The following is a 20,671-nucleotide window of genomic DNA, read 5'->3' as shown; positions in this document are numbered from 1 at the left end:
ATTGGGATCTGATGAAAGCAAAACTTTTGGAAACAGGGTAAGGAACAAAAACCGTTACGGAAGTACAAAGACTGTGTTGAACGGTGTCGCTGAAAGTGAATAAAAGCATTGTACGAAGCTTGATTTTGGGTTTCCTAGGAAAGTTCAGTGATACGGACAACAACGAATAAATTTATATTATTTATTTATTTGTCATTGATCTTCATAAATATATTTTTCCATGCTTACAAAAACAAGATTAAAAAAAAGTATCTGTTACGTTAGGGGCATTTTTTAATTTGCAGAACCTTTTGTGCCAGTCTTTAAATATAAGTAGCAAACTATAACAGCCCTATTGAATCCTACTCACCCGTCATCGCCCAACAGTCGTTGTTCACCCCAACCTAAACCGTCACGCACAATGCAATCGGTCACATGTAGCCCATACAACTCCTGTTTGTCTATGCTGATGACAATCGTTAGCGGATCACCAATTTTCACATCATCAGCAATTTTATGCTCTGAATTGTAGATTTTCATATGGCAACCAGGCATTGGGATTTCATTAATGCTCTCATCATTGCCCACATCTACATTATCGTCATTGAACACATCATCCTGTTCAAATTCATCGCCATTGGCGTGATGTTTATCCAATGAACGTCCATAATCACGCCGATCACCACCCAACCCCACAGCTGCTGCTTCAACGCTACGATAGGCTTCAGGCTTTTGCGCATTTTTGCCACTGCTTGCTTTGCGGCGTTGCGTGTGCTTCCTCTTTGTTGTACTAGTCGCCGCATCGCGGCTCCTATATGAACAGCGTACATGATAGCCACGTCCGGCATCTGTAATTAATTTTAGATGTGGCTGCAGGACAATTGTATTGAAGAACTCGATGCCGCCATCATCCTGGAAATGTGGAAAAAGAGAAAAACAACTTATTTAATTACCTACTTTTGAAGAAGCATGATTTTCATTTGTGTATATATGTATATACTTAGTTATTTCAAAATAAGTTCGCTTTTTGCACGCAACTCCTCACTTCTGTTTAGTTTAAATAAGGTTCAGGTAAAAAACGTATTCATTCTGTACTACCGACTATTTTGTTGTAACTAGAGTTGTTAGAACTTCGGGTTTACAGTCTAATAAATTAGAAAAACGCCTTTTTTATTTCATATGGTGCCGAAGTTTCGACCTTTTTTTTGTGGTCTTCTTCAAGGCTAAAAATTACTGCGTCTTCTTCGTTAGTTTTAATTATACATTTGTTTGTTTTCTGCTTCAAAAATGGTGTGGAAAACACGGTCAATAAATAGCTTTTTAAGCAAATAGCAAAAATACGGAAGATTCTGTAAAATTTTAAAATTATTTAAAATAAAGCAAAATATATATTCATGTTTTATTTACTTGATTACTTACCAAGGTCGAAACGTAGGCACCATATGAAATAAAAAAGGCGTTTTTCTAATTTATTAGACTGTAAACCCGATCTTCTATAAAAAAAACGTTTTCATTATAAAACGTTCCTAAAAATAACATTTGCAGTCATAACAGTTTTGAGTCGAACTCGTAGAAAATTTTCCAGTAACGAGTACATATTTCCACTTCCTTGTTGTATACAATCGCCTAACACTTAGCTAAAACTATTTAGCTTAAACACATAAGTAAATACGCAAATACTAAAACAGGTTACTTAAAAACATATGTCATAAAAACTGAAGTGCTATAATATTATATATCGACCACAGTTGCTCACGCATATGTAATTTGCATTTATTCATATAAAAAAGCTAAAAATAAGAATGTATAAAGCAGAATGGCAACTTGCAACAAACAATAGCTTCATAATAACGGTTTCTATTATTAGCATAATAAGGAGCAACAAAAGACTTAAGACACGAACTTAACCGTTAAAAAGCAAAATTTGCATTCATTCACTTTTTTAAAAGCAAGTGTTTTGAAATATATAATTTCTTACTGTTTTATTGTATGAGATATGTACGTTATTAATCTTTTATTTGTATGGGTATATTTATTAATTGTTTATTAGAGTTCAGCGGAAATACCGAGCTCATTTCAATCTTAGATATATAAGACAACTATAAAGTGATGCAAAATTTCCTTTCTACATATAAAAAATCGATAAGAAACAAAAGGTCTGTGCAATTTTTAAAAAATTTACTAAGGTGTATCAACAAACCATATTTTAGCTTTACTTTAGTATTTCCTGCCATTCACATTTGTTAATGTTTTTGTTTGGCTTCTTAGTATTTTGGTATTTCGCTCATTTTTAAGCCAAGACCAAACTACGCATATGTATTAGGGTAGGACAAAAAAAAATATATTTTAGTATATAGGAAATATTTTTAGGAACACCGGAAGCGCCACGTTTTATAAGGCTTTAAAAAAATGAAAATTAATCAGAGCCTTTGTATTGTACTTCCCTCTGCCGGTATATATTTTTTTTCTTTTTCTCTGTAGTCTTGTTCCTTGTCTTCTTTTCCTATCTCGATCTATCCCGCGCCAATATCTAGATTTCCTCTCTACTCTAATTTTCTCTTTCATTACTTCCTCTCCAACTAATTTGATTTACGCATTTCCATTTCCCCGCTTTCTTTATTACATCAACATAGTTTGGGATCGGCCCAAAGAAGACTTGAAATGAGGAAGAACAACAAGAAGCATATGCAATGACTGCAACGTGTACATCTGTGTCATACAAAAGAAAACTTTACTAAATATGTCAAAATAACAAAGGATGCATTTTATATAACTGATAAATGCTCTGTGACTTAGGTTTGTTTCAAATAAGGTTGTATAATATCAGCATTTACCTAATATATCCAATATTTAAATATGTAAAAATGAAAAAAAGCGCCTAATAATAGTAAACAAAAATTATTATAAAAGTTTCTTTTGTTTTTGTTTTTACCAGCCTATTGATAAACGATTGAAGGTTATGTTCTAGCTGTATAGCTAAATAGTTATCGCAGCGTGCCTAAAGCGTACTGATGATGAAGGCTTAGCACCCTTCGAAATGGATCTATCTGCGCAGCAATGGCAGGTTGTCTGAAAAATGTTCTACTTACTATTCCAAAAACAAAATACAATTTTTCATTTTTAGAAAAATTAAAAAATAACAATAATTATCATTAGAAAAAAATTATTGTTATGGCTTTGAGCTCGAATCGAACCTTAAATCATAAAACTTTCTTCTGTTGGTTATTTTGGATAAAACACAAAGTTAGCCACTCATTACAAACGGCTTCGAAATCGGACTTAAAATTTGGAGGTTAAAGCTATTTGAAAATTCAAATATTTGCATACGTAAAAATTGTCTCAGTGAAGTTTAAAGTGAAATAGTGTTTCAAATTGCGATTTTCGAGTTGTCATATAAGCTACACAGCAACCTTCTAATTCATAAAATCAAGCGAATGTTTTATAAGGCTTTTTAAAATGATATTTCCACAGGAGTATACAATTATAAGTAAGGTATAATGCTTATGCCGTTGTTTTTTATTTTTTATTTAATTTTTAATTTTAGCTTCACTTGTACCTTTGTATATAGGAAACTCTGTGTTATATCGAACAAAAAAAAATTTTACCTATTTGTATCGGTACCCGTCATTTCAGGTGGTGGATATGTAAATGTTTCCGTGTGATTGGTTGTTTTTTAATAAAACGACGTGCTTATATATCAACAAGGACACAAATTTTGTATTTCCACTGAACAGGAAAGGAGGGTTTCCAATAATTCCCTGAATAACCAGATCACTTTTTTGACCAGAAATTAAAGAATAGTAAAATAAACATGTAATATCACCAAACAATACAACATTATATGGCACCTAAGTTTAGATGGTTTCTGCACGTTAATAATTTTTGTAACACAAAACTTATATCTTTGCTTTTATTAACTTAATATTACAAAATATTTTTTAATTAATTTAATTAAACTTATCTAGAATTCAAATCGAACATGGCTTTAAAGCCGACACAATTTTTGACACACCCTAATATACATAATTATAAAACTTATATTGGATTGAGACTAGTGCGTATGTCTAAAATTCGAAAATTCTCTTTGTTTTGTTTGTTCTAAAGCTAAAAGGCTTCATATGGTAGTTTATATATCTCAACTTTATGCTTAACTTAAAGTGTTTCCTTCTGCGGAAAAATTGTTGCCTACCCTCATTTCGCACTCTTAGATTGTAACGTTTGAAGAAAGTCACTTGGCGCCCTGCAGAAGGGCTGAGTTTTTATTTTCGTATTTAGTGCGAAATATTTTATGAAAAGAACAAACAAACCTATGAAAGAGCTGAGAAGAACCAACAGGGTGATATTATTTTCAAAAAGGAAAACGCCTTTAGTGTAACGAATAAATTTGCTGTACTGTCGTTTTATTTTTTTTATTTTATTTTTTTTGCATATTCCATAGTAAGTATTTTCCTCTTGGCTTCTTCATATGCCATACTGCTCGAGTACATATTCTGTCAACAATTTTCTACTAATTTATGTGAGTAGATATAACCTGACTCTAGCAATTATGAGCCAAACGTCAACTTATACTAGTTGTTGAGATATCTGTAATAATGCATAATTTATCATAATTTGCAAAGCATGTGACTCTCTCATGGAGACATGAAAAGTTCAGGTTAATAGAATACCTCAAAGGTATAAAATTAACAACAAACAAAAAATAACACACTAGGAAATGTAGAATATTATTCATGTCAATGCTAGCAGACCTTACGAAAGACTCAAGCAACGAACTTGATTTGAGAACAATTGAAAGGCTATATGCACCTGAATTGTTTATATATGTATTTATTCGCAGAGAACGCAAAAAAAACAACTTCTGAAATGATAGCTAATAATTTTTAATACCGAATGGGTGATGTCAACTGCATAGGGAGTATACCAACCCATGCCGTGGTGTAAAAATCACCGATAAATGAGTGAGTTTTTTATAACTTTTGAGTGATAAAGTAAAAGATAATTTTTTTAATAGAGCCAAGAAATAATTCAACTTATTTTTATTAAAAACGTCACAAAAGTTACGCCTCCTGTTTATCCATATGTTTGAAAAGTAATATATTTATTTTATATATTAAGAAAAAAGCAAAAGCCAAAAGAAAAATTAAACCAGCTTCACAAGAAGGGAAAAAATTTCACTGCATAAGAATTCTGGCACATGCGCATATAAACGAGCCAACACAAATTCGTCGAATGTTCTGCCTTTGGCCAACAGCTCAAAAGAGTTCAAAGAGTACCACAAGCACACATTGCCAACACCAGCAACGTGCTTTGTTTTATTAATGCACATGGAATCAGCGTAAATTGCGCTGCGTACATATATTCCATCTTAGACCTTTATATAAATGTACGTACATATGCAGGCATTTAGTACGCATGCACATATTAATAATAACTTCCCAGCAAACATTCGGAGTCAGAAAGGAATCAAAAAGGAGTCTGAAATTGGAGCATTGTGATGGTCGTCCGATATGAGCCTATTTCCATATACGATAAGACCGTGAATATGACTCATACATGACACATATTGGTGTCATAAAGAGCTCACTTTCGGAACAAATGTTGTACATGATAAAATTTGCATCCAAATAAAAAAACTGTCCATAATCAAATATGAATAGCAAACGGCTCATAATCTTCATGATAACGGAGACATAAGACTTTTATGGGATCATGTCACTGAGGCTCATATTTTTCAAATATTTCGGACTCATATCGGATCTCGAAATTATGAGCCATCCGAAAATGTTTGAGGGGTTTTAAAGTTAGAACACTTGCGTGCTTGAGTACTTCAATGCATTTTCCCTATCTAATTATTAAAAGTATGTATGTATATATCTCAAAACAGCTACAGTGAACTAAATTTACTTGCTTCCCATTAGGGCGAGAGATGTAAACTTTGAACAATTTTTTTAATTTTTTTTTAACTCTGAGACGATATAAAAGTGTAACCCAACAATGGTTATTTAAGTTAGTTGTAGGTTGTGGGTACCTGAGTGATTTTAATGTTATTTTCTGATACAGAAATTCTTGTGTGCAAACTGAACGCAATCAGAAATGATTTAAATAACAAGTTGATATTTTAAGCGATCTGTCAACAGGTTTTTAAACTTGCAAAAATTTCCGTTGGTGGTACTATCGATAGTTTCGTAACTCTAAAATTAACATATTTGTTAAAAGCATGCATCAACTACCATGCAATGTAAGGTCAGACGGGCGCTGTACTCTACGAATGTACTCTGCCCAATCCACAAAGATAGGCGATCCTGCAAACCACACTAACTGATGCGGAAACAGCCTGCCTCATATCACGTATATGACTGAAGCTCAATGTCAACGAACGATTGATATCATTGGTCTTAAGAAACGCTCCGTGAGTTTTGCACTTTTTAGACTAGAAAAAGAGGTGGAAAAACTGGGGAAAATGTAGGAAATACGACAAAATACTTGCTCAAATCAGACTGCCTACCTAGGAACCAGAGTTAATAGCGAAACCAGTGTTAGCTTAGAAATCAAAGGAAGAATAGCTCCTCCAACTAATGCTAGCGGCCGACGTGGTGTATTGGTAACGTGCTCCACCTACCACACCGAAGATCATGGGTTTAATTTCCGGGCAAACAACATCGAAACAAGTTTTTGCATTTAGAAAAAAGGTTTTCTATGGAGCCGCCCTTCGATACTGACTTGGCAAACTCTCCAAATGTCATTCTGCCATGAAAAACTTCTCAGTGAAAACTTATCTGCATAGCAGATATCATTCGGAGTCGGCATCAAACATGTTGGTCCCGCACCTCCAATTTGTAGGAAAAATTTAAAGTAGCACGCGAATTGGAAGAAAACTACGACTTACATCTCTTCAGAGGTATATCGCGTCCTGTATTGTTTTTTTTTTTTAACATGTACTACTCTGGCGATTGAAAAGTTAAGTCCTCCCCAGACGAACAAAAATTCCGCTCTACAAGTCGCTTATCATACCTGCCTTGATGTATGGTTCGGAACGCTGTGGAGAGAATATAAGATGGCTCTTGTGGAATGTTCGAGAGAAACGCTGCCCAGAAGATTTGTGGAAATGGTATGGTAATGGTACGGTAATGATGAGCTATGTGGGCTTTATGCAGATATAACGATACTGTATCGAATAAAAGCAAAAAGGCTTCGCTGGCTAGGTCGTGTTACGCGAATGGACGAAAACGCTTCAGCCAGGAAATTATTTCGTTCGACACCGTAGTTTGTAAGAAGAGGAAAGGGGAGACCTCCCCTGAGTTGGGAGAGTAATGATGCAAATTAAAATTTTTAGGTAGTCATCATTCAAGGCTGGGGTACCGCTTAGCCAATTGAAGGTCTGGTAAAAGTCCCACTTTCCATATTAGTGATAACATTTTAACTTGCTGGTGTTATTTGCGGCATACATACACACACACAAACACACACACACACACTATAGAGGAGATTTGTCGTAAGGAACGATTGAAATCCACAAATCCAAAGGTTCGTGGCTATGAAAAATCATTCCAGAGGCAATCAGGATGGAAATAAAAATACTTAAAATAGAAGGAGAAAAATTTGGGTCACGGTTAAGCCAGTGGACGGTGCCAAACAGACGACAGGATCAGTGAACGGTGAACTGGTGCAAAAGTGAGAATTCCAGTCAGTGAAATGGCTTCGCGGTGAATTCGTTAACGGATACCCAACATTACTGGTGAGTCAGTAAAACGGCCACTAGTCGTCAAATATTCAGAACGACCGTTAGAATCAGGTGATGGCGAGCGATCGGATGGTTGATGGTAAGCGAAGTATTTAGTGCTGCCGAGAGGTAAATCATAAATAGTCGGACGATAGAAGGATGTTGGGGTCAGTCGGTGGATTGTCAAAAAATCAGTGCCAACAATATTAATCGGCAGTCAGGCCACACTAAGCTATAGAGGAAACACTTTTTTTCATTGTAAAAACACCAAAGGTCTCCTAAAGGCTATAGATTGCGTATTGTGCGATAGACTTAAGTACATCTTTCATGAGCTTATTCGGAAAAAAACATTTTCAAATTTGGTAAGTCTTAAAATCTTGGAAAAGACGTATTCAAACATAATCATCTCTTATTATAGTTTTTCATGGAACGATCCCAGTAGCCTATATGCGGCACATATTTGTTTGGCTTCCAAGCATATTCAGCAGTGATATGCGCATTGAAAGATACTATCAGATCATTTTGAAGAAATTACTAGAATTTGGAAAGGCAACTTCTGTTTGCGCGACTTCCTTAACTTGATGCTTGCAGGAGAGATTATATCAGTAGCGAAACTAAGCCGTTCAGGAGCCTTCCATCACAGGACACTGGCAATATTGATTTATTTCAATATGATTTCACAATATCACCATAGCTTCTGTCATATTTGGCCTTATTAAAGGCGCGAAAATTTGGTCTGGTGGTGAAAGGTTTCTTGTCATAGGAAATTCGATCTACGCAGAAACCAGCCATACAAGAATTTGCATAAAGAATAATAAATACGGTAGTCGTAGTATTGTGGGCAAGCTCAATATTCATGATTCAATTTACAGTTTCTAGTAGAAACTTATTGTGCATGCAAGTAAAGATATACGACATAACGGAAGCTTCAACCGCAAATTTGCTAATCGTTTCGGAGCCAGAACGGAAGTTATGAATGGGACCACAAAGAAGAACTAAGAAATGCCAATCTAACCAGAATAAGCTAAGTAATTGAAGCGCTAGCAGCGGTTTTCTCTTTTTAATTAAGTAAGAAAAAGAAAGAAATGATTGAACAACTGTAATTACATAATAATTACAGCAACAAACAAATCACTTAAAAGAGAAAGAAGTAAAATATTGAAGGTATAAAATCTAAATAACACCAGAATTGAGTTAATAGTTCTCACGGCATATCCATGTAATGGCAAATACAACATAGGTAATTGAAAATACATACAAATAAGAATTTGTTATAAACAAGTGACGGACAAGAGAAACATGCCACTGGAAATGCCTACAAAAGCCTTTAAGCTTCTAATGTGAAAATAAAGCAATGCTTTTGCGCATAAAGTTGACATAACGGAAAAGTATTCATTATATCATTACCTGAGAATTAACTTTTATTTCTATTTTCTCTTCCTTCGTGGCAATTTACTTTGGTATCTTTCAATCACAGAACCGATACGTTTTCCCACAAACACACAAATAACAAATACTATCATTAACAACTGTGTGAATAATATAGCAATTAATGAGTTTTTTTTCATACTTTGTATTTTATTACTGGGGTATTCCAAAGAAACGTGTGATACTTTTTGGCTCGACTTTGACATCATTTTAAAATAAATCTTTAAAAAATATTCTTGGATATGGACATGGTGAACTTTTACAAGTGGCCATTGTTTGAAAAAACGTTCACAATAATGAACAGCCACGATCGCCTTATAAAATCGCTATTCCTTTACCCTAATATTTTTCTAAATTGTGTTTTTAAACAGTTTTGAGACAGACTTTTTTTTAACTATTTCCATATTTTAAAAATGTTTGCTTAACTGGCTGCTCATATGCTCATATTTTCTCTAGTAACTATATTTTAAAAATGAACCTCTTTTCATATAGACTCATTTAAAAGAAAATTCACAGCTGTAAACGTCTATATTTGAGGCATGGATTAGGGCCATGTATGCATGACATCATAAATGCACGTTTATTTCTTCCTAACACATGTAGTTTCTCATGCATACTCTATTACTCTCTTTGTACTACTTCTGCATACGTATGTTTGTATTAATACCGAATGCATACAAAAGCACTAGAAAAACATGTATACAACTATACATATGCTACATACGTACGAAAGCACTATTCCTGGATTGATCAAAAGGAATTTATTCTAAATATGTAATTACACTAACAACAACATTGAATTGATGGGAGATGGCGCAATTTGAAGCCATCAACTTGGATTATATGGACTATTAATACACGTCAAATTCTCAGCGGTTTGGTGAAACTCCGCCATCGTAAAAATTGTCTTCACAATAGTTCAATTACAGTAAAGCATCCAAGGCCAAGCTGTCGTTTTTAGTCAGTATATGTATCAATCAATATATACCAAGTTTATTTTTCCAAGTTTCCGAAAAAAAAATTGTTCAAGTACATACGTAAATACATACGAATAAATTTTTTAAGACAATGAGGAAATATCAAAGAGTCCAATATTATATACGTGCAGACGAAATTCAGAAAAGTGTATTTTTACAAACATACTTTCATTGATACAACATGTATATTTCATGCATGCAAAAAAACGTTTTCCGCTCGGGTACCAATGAGTTTTTCCTACAATTTCACTAACAAAGCACGCATACTTTTTGTTTGAATAAATATGTTTTAAATTAAAACAAATAAGGAAGGTTAAGTTCGGGTGTAACCGAACATTACATACTCAGTTGAGAGCTATGGTGACAACATAAGGGAAAATAACCATGTAGGAAAATGAACCGAGGGAAACCCTGGAATGTGTATGTATGACATGTGTATCAAATGAAAGGCATTAAAGAGTATAATATGAGGGAGTGGGCCATATTTATATAGGTGGACGCCATTTAGGGATATAGCCATAAAGGTGGATCAGGGTTGACTCTAGAATGCGTTTGTACGATATGGGTATCAAATGAAAGGTGTTAATGAGTATTTTAAAAGGGGGTAATCCTTAGTTCCATAGGTGGACGCCGTTTCGAGATATCGCCACAAATGTGGACCAGGGGTGACCTCAGAATTTGTTTGTACAATATGGGCATCAAACGAATGGTATTAATGAGTATTTTAATAGGGAGTGGGCCTTAGTTCTATAGGTAGATGCCGTTTCGAAATATCGCCATAAAGGTGGATCAGGGGTGACTCTAGAATGTGTTTGTACGATATGGGTATAAAATTAAAGGTATTAATCAGGGTTTTAAAAGGGAGTGGTGGTTGTTTTATAGGTGGTCGCATTTTCGAGATATCGCCATAAAGGTGCAGCAGGGGTGACCATAGAATTTGTTTGTACAATATGGGTATCAAAAGAAAGGTGTTAATGAGTATTTTAAAAGGGAGTAATCCTTAGTTCACTAGGTGGACGCCGTTTCGAGATAACGCCATAAAGGTGGGCCTGGGGTGACTCTAGAATTCGTTTGTGCAATATGGGTATCAAACGAAAGGGGTTAATGAGTATTTTAAAAGGGAGTGGGCCTTCGTTCTATAGGTGTTCGCCTTTTCGAGATATCGCCATAAAGGTGGAACATGGGTGACTTTAGAATGGGTTTGTACGATATGGGTATCAAATTAAAGGTATTAATGAGAGTTTTAAAAGGGAGTGGTTGTAGTTGTATATGTGAAGGCGTTTTCCAGATATCGACCAAAATGTGGACCAGGGTGACCCAGAACATCATCTGTTGGATACCGCTAATTTATTTATATATGTAATACCTGCCAAGATTTCAAGGGTTTTTTATTTCGTCCTGCAGAACTTTTTCATTTTCTTCTACTTAATATGGTAGGTGTCACAACCATTTTATAAAGTTTTTCTAAAGTTATATTTCGCATCAATAAAACAATCCAATTACCTTACCATGTTTCATCCCTTTTTTCATATTTGGTATAGAATTATGGCATTTTTTTCATTTTTCGTAATTTTCGATTTCGAAAAAGTGGACGTGGTCATAGTCGGATTTCGTTCATTTTTCATACCAAGATAAAGTGAGTTCAAGTAAGCACGTGAACTAAGTTCAGTAAAGATATGTCGATTTTTGCTCAAGTTATCGTGTTAACGGCCATGCGGAAGTACAGACGGACGACTGTGTATAAAAACTCGGCGTGGCATCAACCGATTTCGCCCATTTTCACAGAAAATAGTTATCGTCATAAAATCTATGCCCCTACCAAATTTCAAAAGGATTGGTTAATTTTTGTTCGACTTATGGCGTTAAAAGTATCCTAGACAAATTAAATGAAAAAGGGCGGAGCCACGCCCATTTTGAAATTTTCTTTTATTTTTGTATTTTGATGCACCATATAAGTACTGGAGTTGAATGTTGACATAATTTACTTATATACTGCAAAGATATTAAATTTTTTGTTAAAATTTTACTTTAAAAAAAATTTTTTTTTAAGTGGGCGTGGTCCTTCTCCGATTTTGCAAATTTTTATTAAGCGTACATATAGTAATAAGAGTAACGTTCCTGCCAAATTTCATCATGATATCTTCAACGACTGCCAAATTACAGCTTGCAAAAGTTTTAAATTACCACGCCCATTGTCCAAAATTTTACTAATTTTCTATTCTGCGTCATAAGTTCAACTCATCTACCAAGTTTCGTCGCTTTATCTGTCTTTTGTAATGAATTATCGCACTTTTTCGGTTTTTCGAAATTTTCGATATCGAAAAAGTGGGCGTGGTTATAGTCCGATATCGTTCATTTTAAATAGCGATCTGGGATGAGAGCTCAGAAACCTACATACCAAATTTCATCAAGATACCTCAAAATTTACTCAAGTTATCGTGTTAACGGACGGACGGACGGACATGGCTCAATCAAATTTTTTTTCGATCTTGATTATTTTGATATATGGAAGTCTATATCTATCTCGATTCCTTTATATATGTACAACCAACCGTTATCCAATCAAACTTAATATACTCTGTGAGCTTTGCTCAACTGAGTATAAAAATATAAATCTTACAGACTTTGTCATGCATTTAGCATACATACAATTTATGCAACTGGGTTGCTTGGAAACACTAATAGACTATTATTGTCAGTTCTATTTATTTACTGCGAGTAAACAAACAAACGTTACTTCCATTCTTGACAGGCATTCTTCCTGTCAGCTTATTTTACAAGTAGGTATAGCAAAAGAGGAATGAAAAGATCCTTCACTTTTCAGAATTCACAATAATTTGGTACACTACTAATGAAATATAGAACTTAAGCTGGGTTTTCACTAGGTCAAATTTGACCACAGACTTCAAAACGGCTTGTTATACAACGTCAAATACGTTCACCGTCATAACATATCGATATATTTTCGTTAAATATCGATAATATTTTTATTATAAATTGGTACGTTTTCGATAACATATTGACAACTTTTTGAAAGGTCGATAACAAAGCGATAACAAATTGGTAACACACAATAGCTAACCGGTAACTGATAGATAACAAACCGTTAACACTTCTATTGTTCACAAGCGGGCGGGTTTTCCCACCAGCTTCTGTTTTGACTTTTAATCTTTGCTTTCCTTGCCTTTCCTTTCCTATCCTTTCCTCTCCTATCCTTTCCTTTTCCTTCCTTTCGTTTCGTTTCCTTTCCTAACCTATCCTTTTCCTTCCTTTCCTTTCACCTCTATTTCCTAGCCTCTCCTTTCTTTACCTCTCGTTTCCTTTACTTTCCCTCTATTTCCTTTCCTTTCTTTTCCTTTCCTTTCAATTGCCTTCCTTTCCTTTTCCTTTCTTTCCTTTTCTTTTCTTTCCCATCCTTTTTTATTTCTTTTCTCTTCTTTTCTTTTATTTTCTTTCCATTCCTTCCCTTCCATTTCCTTTGCTTTTCTTTGCTTTCCTTTAACTACAAAATGGGAATATGTCAACTGATGATTTGAGTAACATCCCATTCAGTTATAGACATAAAACTGGAATTATAGTTGCGAACATGAGAAAAATGCACACATGAGGAAAACAGATTTGCGCCAGGTAGAGCACGGATCGAGAGATTTAAAAAGCTTTTGCTAAACGAGGCTTGAAATTTGGAACATAGTTCAGAATCTGATGAGAGTTCAAATGAAAGTAACAGCATTCTATTGGTGTTCAAAATATAGAGGTATTTTGAAAAATTAATCAAGATGGATTTTGTTATAAATGCAAATTGTCCAGTGTTTAGTCCACATACATAAAAACTCGTTTGATTATTTTTTTTTTCTATTTCTAATTCAAGTTAGGTAATATGGTTTCATACAGCCCTCGGCTGTCAACTTTAAACGCTATATATGAACGTAAGTATATAAGCAGATATAGTAAGAAAGTGGGAGCGTATTCTATAAATTATTATACGATTGCCGACACTTTTGTTGCTGCTGCCTTGCATTTATATTTGTTGTTGCATCTTTTATCGTCGTAGTCTAGACATAAGCTCCACATACACTTAATACATTCATACTTTCTTGTCTGTTGAGTTGATAACTTAAAAATGGAATATGCTAGTTAAGCGCTGGTAGCCGTCATGTTAATATTAATTTTCAAACCTCTCAGACACACAACTATCTATGCTGGCATACATATTTTTGTGTGAGATGAACTAAAGTTCACTGAAAATTCATGAAATTTTAAATAAATTTAACTTATTCCCAGTTCCTGAACATTAATTTTTATGCCTTTCACCAGTGCCGCCTTAAGACGTATGTGTGATGTGACTTAAATATATTGTGCTTGATCTTTCCGATTACAAATTGGTAGGAGAGTATCCGTCTTGATCTGTCAGCACGTTTGTAGAGACTGTTCATCGGTATTTCTTTGTTCAGTTTAAAATAAAAAATAAAAAAATAAATGAAATAATATAAAATAATATAAAATAAAATTTAATTAAATCGGGTTTTAATCGTCACATTATCCGTTTGTCCTCCAAAAGATATCAATATGTTTTTTGAATACTTATAGATCTGTTGTCAGAGTGTCAGCTATTAAATTTCGGCATATTATCGAAAAATCATCGGTTTTGTAATCAAACATTTTTCGATTTGCTTATCGGAGTGCTACCAAGTTATTATCGTCACATAAATTCAAAACTTCTATGTAAAATCGGTGACACATATGTAACACTTCTAATGAAATAGTTTCCTATCAATAATAGACCGATAATATAGCAATAGCTTGATGTTATCGGCTGTTCCCTATAAGAAGCCTGCGAAGCTGTTATCAAAAAGCTCGAAATCATTTGTTTCTGGTAACGTCATCACTTTTTTGGTTTTACATCAACCCATGGGCCAGCCCTAGTTAAATTAACAACTTTATTTTCCTAGACGTATACCTGTACGTTTACACATCGAATTTCACAAGTATTTGGTACTAACGCTTATTTTTATTTCTATCTAATTTTGATGAAACAATATCCACCGCCTAGGACCTAGCCAAATTTAATTCGCCAGTCGAAAGCATTTAAAAGAGAAGGCAAATGGTTCCGGATGCATTATAAGCGCACCAGTTTTGAACTACACATTTTCCCTACGGGGTTATTACAAGTGTTTTTAAATACGAAAAACTAAACACCCAAAATTCTTTATATTATTTGAATGTATCCTTTAAGGAAATAAGCAATCAACGAACATAAAATAAAACAGAAAATTTGCGTAAAATCATTTTACTTAATTCATAAGCATTTACTTGAAAAAATAGACAACAACAAATTTCACAGAAAAATTGTGCAATGTCAAAGAATTAAAATATATGTTATTATTAATAGGAAACGCAAGCAAAACTTCTTTGCTTTACAATTAAAAACAAAAATGTCAAAAAAGTACTGTCAAATTAATCTTTGCTTTTTTCTTTTGTATTAGAAGAGATTATGTACATATATGTGGACAGTACTAACAACAAAAGCATTCAGCAATCAAACAAAAGCAGCATCCCAAAACACACCTAATTCGAATCTTGTGTCTAAATACCTCGATTGTAGCAACAACTTCCAAGAAAATTAAACTCATATGTATGTATGTATGAAAAATATTTTTTGAAAAATTACGTGACATCTGCACGTAGTTACTAAGAAATATTTAGGTACATCAGTTCTCTCCGCTAGTATGGATTTAAAATAACTTCGTAATACAGTTGCAGGTTTGAATGTATGTACATATGTAGGTGTTAATTGTGTGGCCTTCAACATTTATTAATATTGTCCGAGCTGCCTGCTTCGGCATTTTTCACGGTCAAACGGTTACATCGTCACATCATTGTCACCAAAAGAAATATGTATTTGTATTAATACAACACAGCTTCATTTGTATATATTTCATGTTTTGTCGTTACCTTTTTATATTACACTTACATATGTAAGTAGGTAGGTATGTGATTAATAAATGTTTAAAATATTGCTCTTTTTACTTTGCCCTACCGTTTGTAGGCTGCATGCTGTGCTGTCATTTTGTTGTAATATGTACATACATACATACATATGTATATATTATTCGTCAACTCTTCTTTATAATTCACATACTGATGAAAAAAGCAAAAAAATATACGTTTATCAATTGTTAAAACAAACAAACTGCTTAATATATTGATCTCCAAGATTGTATCTGCGCCATACGAGCTTGGTGTTCAAAAACGACATCATCCTATTAACAAAGAACGCAGAGGAACATCTAGAGAACTTGAAGAAAAATTTCCAGAGCATGGCTATGGAATGCGATGTGCGATCGTGTGTTAAAGATAAAATTTTCTGGAGCAGATTGTGACAGTGGCCAAGAAATGGGACCTGCTCCTAGCATTATGAAATAACATAAAAAGAATAAGGCAATGAGCGATGAGTATCGGGGTGGAGATGGCTAGCTGGTGAGCTCAAGGTGGACTGTGGATGAGTTAGTTGTGATCATAGGGGACTATGAAATAACCTAAAAGCCCTACTTGAAGTGTTCAAGGGTAAACTTTGACACAAAACAGAATTTTATGGAGCACTCCTAAGCGGTGGGAGAAAAAGTATCTATTCTATGCGGATCCCTTTTTCGACCCATCTCCAGCTCTATATTACTGTACGCAGCACTAGTGTATCACGGGTCCAAACTAATTCCCAAAAGGGTATCTTAGCAGCCTACGCCTTACAGCAATACAAGTAGCAAATGCTTATCGGACGGTATGCGCCGAAGCAATTGTTATATTATCTCAGAAAATCTTTGTTAACCTGCTGTCAAAGGAAATGTCCGAACTGCATGGAATTGATATCGAACGACCATTTGTAGACGTTAAGAAAAGTGCAAGCTCACGAAAAACAGATAGGTGTCAGAATGGTGGAAGGAGTCAACGAAAGGGCGCTGGAACTAAAAGTTAGTCTGGAATATAGGGCAATGGGCTGCTGTGAGCAAAATGGATTTCATAATTATAACACGACTGATGAATGCTAAAAAAGAACGCATGAAAATGCGCATACGAAGCAGTGGCCACTAAATCGCCTCCCCCCATAACGTAATGTCCCGGCGGTCCCACGGGATCTCAATAACATAAACAAGATTACACCTGGGTTCATTGGCATCCAAGAAGGAAAAAGATATAGGATGGCCTGTGACAAAAATAAATATGTATTTATCAGCAAGAAGATCCGAAACCGTTACGTGTCAAATGTGCTTGATAATTATGGTCCATGTCTTCGCAAACTGCTAGTTGTACAAAGTCCAAAGACGAATGATGCTTTTAATGAATTACTTGGCCTTTTAAAGGGAATCGTGGAATCACGTGCATTGAGGTTATCTCCGTCGAATAATCACAGCAGATGTGTTTTCAATCAATTGGGTGGCAAGAAATTGCATTATAATCTGAAATTGAACAGCTGTGTTCCAAGATATATGCAGACATTGGAAAAACTCAAACAACTGCACTGGAACGATTCAAAAGATACTTGGAGGAGCAAATAGGAAAGGCAATTAATCGTATTGGCTATGCTTTCCATTACGTAGAAATTTACTCCAGTCTTTTTTGCTTCGTGATAAATAACGCCAATTAAGAGCATCAAAATTTTGCTGCACATTTCTCTCCCAGCTAAGGGGAGGACTCCCCTTCCTCTGCTGGCAAACACTGATGTTTATAGGAATCTTTTTTGGCCAAAGCATAGTAAACCATTCGAAAATCATTGACTAGTCAGTCTAGTATTTGTGCTGTTGTTTTATCTGGATAAAGCTCATGCACGACGTGCTGTATCGTATCTGAGGCGAATATGGGAGATAAATAAAACAAGTAAGGAGGGTTAAGTTCGGGTGTAACCGAACATTATTACATACTCAGTTGAGAGCTATGGTGACAACATAAGGGAAAATAACCATGTAGGAAAATGAACCGAGGGAAACTCTTGGAATGTGTTTGTATGACATGTGTATCAAATGAAAGGAATTAAAGAGTATTTTATGAGGGATTGGGCCATAGTTCTATAGGTGGACGCCATTTAGGGATATCGCCATAAAGGTGGATCAGGGTTGTCTCTAGAATTTGTTTGTACGATATGGGTATCAAATGAAAGGTGTTAATGAGTATTTTATGATGGAGTGGGCCATAGTTCTATAGGTGGACGCCGTTTCAAGATATCTCCATAAAGGTGGACCAGGGGTGACCCTAGAATTTGTTTGTCCAATATGGGTATCATTAATACCTTTGATGAGTATTTTAAAAGGGAGTGGGCCTTAGTTCTATAGGTGGACGCCGTTTCGAAATATCGCCATAAAGGTGGACCAGGGGTGACTCTAGAATGTGTTTGTACGATATGGGTATCAAATTAAAGGTATTAATGAGGGTTTTAAAAGGGAGTGGTGGTAGTTGTATAGGTGGTCGTCTTTTCGAGATATCGCCATAAAGGTGGACCAGGGGTGACTCTAGAATACGTTTGTACAATATGGGTATCAAACGAAAGGTGTTAATGAGTATTTTAAAAGGGAGTGGGCCTTAGTTCTATAGGTGGACGCCGTTTCGAAATATCGCCATAAAGGTGGACCAGGGGTGACTCTAGAATGTGTTTGTACGATATGGGTATCAAAGTAAAGGTATTAATGAGAGTTTTAAAAGGGAGTGGTGGTAGTTGTATATGTGAAGGCATTTTCCAGATATCGACCAAAATGTGGACCAGGGTGACCCAGAACATCATCTGTTGGATACTGCTAATTTATTTATATATGTAATACCTTCCAAGATTTCAAGGGTTCTTTATTTCGCCCTGCAGAACTTTTTCATTTTCTTCTACTTAATATGGTAGGTGTCACAACTATTTTACAAAGTTTTTTCTAAAGTTATATTTCGAGTCAATAAACCAATCCAATTACAATGTTTCATCCCTTTTTTCGTATTTGGTATAAAATTATGGCATTTTTTTCATTTTTCGTAATTTTCGATATCGAAAAAGTGGGCGTGGTCATAGTCGGATTTCGTTCATTTTTTATACCAAGATAAAGTGAGTTCAGATAAGTACGTGAACTAAGTTCAGTAAAGATATGTCGATTTTTGCTCAAGTTATCGTGTTAACGGCCATGCGGAAGGACAGACGGACGACTGTGTATAAAAACTGGGCGTGGCTTCAACCGATTTCACCTATTTTCACAGAAAATAGTTAACGTTATAAAATCTATGCACCTACCAAATTTCAAAAGGATTGGCACATTTTTGTTCGACCTATGGCATTAAAAGTATCCTAGACAAATTAAATGAAAAAGGGCGGAGCCACCCCCGTTTTGAAATTTTCTTTTATTTTTGTATTTTGTTGCACCATATCATTACTGGAGTTGAATGTTGACATAATTTACTTATATACTGTAAATATATTAACTTTTTTTTTTTAAATTGACTTTAAAAAAAAAATTTTTTAAAGTGGGCGTTGTCGTTCTACGATTTTGCTAATTTTTATTAAGCATACATAGAGTAATAGGAGTAACGTTCCTGCCAAAAAACTAGCAAAACTTCTAAATTGCCTTCTTTTAAAAGTGGGCGGTGCCACGCCCATTGTCCAAAATTTTACTAGTTTTCTATTCTGTGTCATAAGGTCAACCCATCTACCAAGTTTCATCGTTTTAGCTGTCTTTGGTAATGAATTATCGCACTTTTTCGGTTTTTCGAAATTTTCGATATCGAAAAAGTGGGCGTGGTTATGGTCCGATTTCGTTCATTTTAAATAGCGATCTGAGATGAGTGCTCAGGAACCTACATACCAAATTTCATCAAGATACCTCAAAATTTACTCAAGTTATCGTGTTAACGGACGGACGGACGGACGGACGGACGGACATGGCTCAATCAAATTTTTTTTCGATCCTGATGATTTTGATATATGGAAGTCTATATCTATCTCGATTCCTTTATACCTGTACAACCAACCGTTATCCAATCAAATTTAATATACTCTGTGAGCTCTGCTCAACTGAGTATAAAAAGCAATAGTTTCGCGCTAGAGTATTAATGACTATCTCCAAACTGGTGCTAATCGGAGTGGGATAATTGGAAGTCACAATTGACTAACACAGCTGAAGTATTGTCATGGTGGTCTTATCAACAGTACCAAAAGCCGCTAGAAATAAATTTCTACAAAGTAACCGAAAACATAAAGAAATCGCGGACATGTTTATGTATGTTGTAGCTTTTTCAATGGGACCAATTTCCAAGTATCGCATGATCAAAATTCAAAGATATGCCTTTACGTCCAATCGCGTTCGATTGAAATCAAAACTATGTTTTTTTCACGACTTAATATCCAAAGTAAATAAGTTATGGCGGCCTTCACACATGAATGGCACAATATTTGTTTTCAAGCCAAATATTTACTCAATGCTATGTAAATTGCATTTAAAAGGAATTGACTATGAATAGAGAAAAATAAACAAAATCGACACGCGAGCATGTTAGACTCAACGGAAAGGAAAATGTAAGGAAGAACATTAACATAAGTATAGTGGAAATA

The 20,671-nt window shown here is 34.8% G+C and overlaps 1 protein-coding gene across 17 annotated transcripts in view; it reads right to left on the bottom strand.

The window, feature by feature from the left end:
• Nucleotides 1–20,671, bottom strand: part of pio (piopio) — a 217,669-nt gene that overhangs the window by 4,896 nt on the left and 192,102 nt on the right. For all 17 annotated transcript variants that reach the window (XM_067776750.1, XM_067776758.1, XM_067776751.1 and 14 more), the window contains one exon: nt 350–891. In XM_067776750.1, coding sequence (XP_067632851.1) covers nt 350–891 — 542 coding nt within the window. The remainder of the gene's footprint in view (nt 1–349; nt 892–20,671) is intronic.

This window comes from Eurosta solidaginis, chromosome 3, assembly GCF_040869045.1.
Source record: "Eurosta solidaginis isolate ZX-2024a chromosome 3, ASM4086904v1, whole genome shotgun sequence".
NCBI lineage: Eukaryota > Metazoa > Arthropoda > Insecta > Diptera > Tephritidae > Eurosta > Eurosta solidaginis.
This window is presented reverse-complemented; position numbering and strand designations above follow the sequence as displayed.